This window comes from Vitis riparia, chromosome 6, assembly GCF_004353265.1.
Source record: "Vitis riparia cultivar Riparia Gloire de Montpellier isolate 1030 chromosome 6, EGFV_Vit.rip_1.0, whole genome shotgun sequence".
NCBI lineage: Eukaryota > Viridiplantae > Streptophyta > Magnoliopsida > Vitales > Vitaceae > Vitis > Vitis riparia.
In genome coordinates, this window is record NC_048436.1 from 20,637,009 (window position 1) to 20,641,836 (window position 4,828).

Here is a 4,828-nt window from a genome sequence, read left to right on the forward strand (position 1 = left end):
TATCATCTGGTGGGAACAGCCCTTAAGTCAATTGCACATCTCAGTGAAATGCTATGCCCTCTTTTGCATCTATTTTTCTTTTTTTAAAAAAAATCATGAAAAATAAAACATGAAAACATGTACAGAAGATGAAATGAGGGCCGAAAGGAAAAAGTAGGGCTACCCAAGGTACAAAGTAAATTTGCACCATGAACAAAATATCATATGGTATTAGAGAAAGAGAAAATGAAAACCAAATCAATAAAGCAAAAAAATATAGTTGAATATAAATTCAAATCCATTGAGGATAATTTTAACCTCTCCAACAATCATGTTTGTGGGAACAAAAATTGTTTAATGAGGAACGATGTTTGGGTCATAAAACCCCTCCTAAGCTATGTTATTCAAATGCTTAAAAATTGATTTGGATGAATTCTTAAATTAATAACTCAAAAATGATTTTCATCACCATCTATAGAGAGAACTAAAGGGTGTAAGGAGTAGCATGAAATGATGGTCTTACTTAGGCTCCACCGGAACCATACTTCTTTCCCAACAGAAGCACCTGAAGCTTGTCATAACCAGCAAGCACACCGGCACCAGCAACTGCACGAAGAATGTTTGCACCAGCACCCTTGAAGAGAGATTTCGCACCCTCATTCTTGAGGATCTGATTGAATGCATCCAAGGAACTCTTGTACTTCACGGCTTCACCTGATGTCATCATCATTCTTCTGCGGACTGTGTCAATTGGATAGGAGGCGAGGCCTGCACCATTTGTGATAACCCAACCAAGAGCAAAGCTAGCGAAGAAACTATCCTGAAATCATCCAAACACGGAAAAAAGTTGAATTTGATTCACAAAGTGAAATCTCAAATGACAACAAAAAAACCATAAAAAAATAAATACATGGAAAATCAACATGGGTAGCAGATGACAAGGTGTAATATTCTACTCAAACAATATACTCCATCATTTCAATATTTGCTCGGGTAAACTCAATGTTGTATTTTTTATATACATGTTTAATGCATTATTCTATGGGTTGAATCAGTAGATTAGTTTATAATTTTTCCAGACTATTTAAATCATGCATAGTAACAGTATGAACCTTCTAAGTTTGCATCAAAACAGAGTATGTGACTAAGATACTAAGATTCATTTATGTACTTTCTAAAACAATTTTGGGGCTTGGGATCAGAAATTGTGTTAACCACATAACATGTGTAAAACAAGATGACTCTGCAGAGTAATCTACTAACCTGTAGCTTTCCAGTCAGGATCACTGGCTTCAGAGAATCGTACATTCCAAAATAGAGACCACGGTACACAATGATACCAACACATGAGATGTTGAATCCTCGGTAAAGCCCAGCAATCCCATCTGATTTGAGAGTCTTTCTGTAGACATCAACCAAGCCATTGAATTGCCTGTCTCCTCCTCCTTTCTTTGCAGCTTTTGCATCATTTGCAAGACGGGTTCGGGCATAATCAAGGGAATAGACAAAGAGTAGGGAAGAAGCACCAGCAGCACCACCAGATGCCAAGTTACCAGCAAACCACTTCCAGTAACCATCCCTGTCCTTCTTAAAGTTGAACAGTCTCTTAAAGTAATCCTTGAAAGCAAAGTTCAATGCCTGAGTTGAGAAGAATTTAGATTTAATAAGCACAAATGTAAGTGACAGAAGCAAGAGGAGAAAATACACCAATTCTCAATAATCCAAGAAATATAACAAACCTGAGTTGGGAAGTAACGGATGACATTAGCCGTGTTCCCTCTCCATAATGATGCAAATCCTTCATCTTTGATTGTTCGGCTAAAACAATCTCCAATTCCCTTGTAGGGTTCAGAGAGCCGTCCAGCTTTAATCATTTCATCCTGATTTTGGATCAAAAGCTTCACACGCTCAATTGGAGCAGCTGCTGTTTTAGACACAGCTGCAGAAACTCCTCCCATAAGAAAATCGACAGCAAAGCTGGCAAAACCTTTCTCCTGGGGGGCTTGAACAAACACAGGTGAAGCAGTTGAGGCAATCAATGACAGATCTTGGGTAGCTTGACATGACTGGGTCATGGGATACTGCAATACCACATTAGAATAATTTCCAAAGGCAGAACGCCTCTGGTACAGAGCAGGACTTTGGAAACTGCCATAGTGATTTTGAACATCTTGGGAAATGCTGGAACTGAGATGGAGCTGACCAGCTACCTTCCGCATAATATTTGGGTGCTGGTGCCTTTCAGCCATTTTGCCTTCAAATCAAACCCCTGCAAAAATGGTCAGTTTTAAACTCGTATGAAAATATTGCTAGAAAAAATAAATCCAGAAAGATTCAATAGTTAGGCATTAAAAATAAGAATACAAAAGAATGACAAAGAACTGAATCAAACCATTGATGTAGAAGAATGATAAAACAGTTTCATGGGGTTACTTAGAGAAGAAAGGCATTCATAAACAGAACTATTATTTGGGGCCTGTCACCTGTGGTTGCTTTATGTAGTACAGATTATACACTGGATCCATTTCCTTGTTATAAATATCAGTTCCTTTCTGGTGTTCACTAGAATATTAGCACATTAAGAGTCACATAACCCAAGAGCAATGACCAAGAATGCTTGAGTAATTAATTAATCTATCGGACCTAAAGATCAGGGACAGCAATGAATAAAAACCCAAGCAAGGAATGGTTTCAACTAAGAAATATCTATCAATGAATTTATTAGACCTAAATATCCATCTAGCTATCCATACATCTACACGGACACATAGACTAATAACTCACACATATGTATGTATATTAAAATGACCAAGAATGTGAGATTGCATGCATAATTAATCTATATATGTATGTGTGTGTGTGTGTGTGCACGCATGCACGAGTAATTAATAAATTTAATTAATCTATAAGACCTAAAAATCAGGGATAGAAATGGAGAAAAACCCAAGCAAGGGTGTCAACTAAGAAACACAAAAAAAAAAACATGGTATTACATGAAGCATAGATCTCACTGTAAACAGAAACAACACCTTAGAAAATCCAAAAATAGTATTATTACAAGAAAATTTCTCAACAAGCATAAAGGACTTAAAAGATTTTGGAAGATTAAGTTAAGATTCATAAGATAATTAACCCCAATAATGAAGCTGTATATGGACAATATTTGGTGCAGAAATATTTGCTAAGCTAAGGGAGGTAATACAACATCAGAAACAATATTGCCATCATAAAAGGAACAAACAAAAGCACTGACCCGTCATTAAATGGAAATTAAGTAAAGGGGCGAAAGCAAAAATAAAGTAAAAATTAGAATTTCATAAAAAATATCTCCAACCAATGAACAAAGATTAAATCCTGTACCATGTAACAAGTCTAAATCACTATCATGAACTCCCAATCAAGGCTCTGTATTCAAAATCCAAATTAGTCTAATCCTACACAGCATCATCCAGAATTGTAATTGACTAAATAAAATATAATTAATCTCCATGCAATTCTATACATCCGAACTTCAGTTTTCATTCTCCATCCCCTTATTTTAAATGTGATCTTTTAACATCAGCAAAGATGAAGAGATGGAACACAAGTTTAAAAAACATATTTTCAACCAAAATTAAAATTAAAATGAGAAAATAAAACAGACCTCATATTCTTAAATATCTATAGACAAAACCACCTGAAATCCAAGCCAACCCAATTTCGGAGGTCTGTTGATTTTTCAAAATCAAAGATCAAGAAGCCTAGTAATGGACATATGTGCACTCTACAACCAATTAATAAACTAAGATGAACCCAATGAAAAGTTGAATTTAGATAGTGCACGAGACTAAAAGATCTTAAAACCCTAACCAAACCTATTATTTGGAGTCATGAGCATTCCAATCCCAACCAAGCAACTTGTGATGAGCCTAATTTGAAGCTCTACTGAAATTGAAGTGAGATCAGCCAGCAGATCTCAAGCCTATTTATTCAAGCCTCCTGATTTTGCAGGCCAACTTCCAGCAACCCTGCAGAACCCTATCCACATTTCTAGAAACCATTTTCTTTTAATCTATGTAACTTTTCAAAAATCCATATCTACATCTCCACAACATGAACACCAACTAAATCTACATCACTATTTCATTCCAAAAAGAGCAACATACACACATGTATATATATACATAGACTATATATGTATGTATGTATGTATACATCAAACGGAAACCATGACAAAAACAACAAAAAAAAGTCCCAATCAGATCCAAAGTACACAGTCAACATCACCAGATCAACACCAAATAAAAATAAAATAAAAACGGACCTTTAAGCCACAAATCTGAATCCTAAAACACACAGATCTAAAGAGAGCACAAAAACACGTCCCACAATCAAAATATAACAGATCTGAATCGATTTAACTACAAATCCATAAAATGCAGGAGAAAAAAAAAGCAGAAAAAACAAACACAAAACAGGAAACGGATCAGATCATGCGGATCTCAGCAATGGAAACGCAGTTCCTAGTGAGAGACAGTAGAGAGAGAAAGAGAGAGGTCACCTGGTTTGCGGCTGAATGTATGGAGAAAGCAGAGAGAGGGCTTCTGCGAAAGAGGAGCTGCTATTTAAAGTCGAGGGTATCGAGGAACAATGGGGTGTATGTGTGATGGAGTGGTGGAAATGGTGTGAGTGGATTTGAGAGCGTTAGACTGGGGGAAGGTGGTGCGTGATGGACGGTGATGGGAGTTGCGGTGGGCCCTTTTGGAAAGTTCTCTGATTTTGGCTGGTGATCCCTTTATCTAGGGCCCAATTTTGAATGGTTGAAAAGTTCGTTGGTGGGTGTCTGTTTTAGGGATGTGAAAATTGCTTT

At 36.6% G+C, this 4,828-nt stretch overlaps 1 protein-coding gene across 1 annotated transcript; it reads right to left on the bottom strand.

Moving 5' to 3' along the window:
* Positions 1–241: 241 nt before the first annotated feature.
* Positions 242–4,620, bottom strand: LOC117916394 (ADP,ATP carrier protein, mitochondrial). The gene is made up of 4 exons (XM_034832363.1): positions 4,520–4,620; positions 1,719–2,248; positions 1,243–1,617; positions 242–799 (listed from the first exon to the last, which is right to left on the bottom strand). Exons 2-4 carry the CDS (start codon positions 2,226–2,228, stop codon positions 503–505), a joined length of 1,182 nt encoding a protein of 393 aa, XP_034688254.1. The 5' UTR covers positions 2,229–2,248; positions 4,520–4,620; the 3' UTR covers positions 242–502.
* Positions 4,621–4,828: the final 208 nt, after the last annotated feature.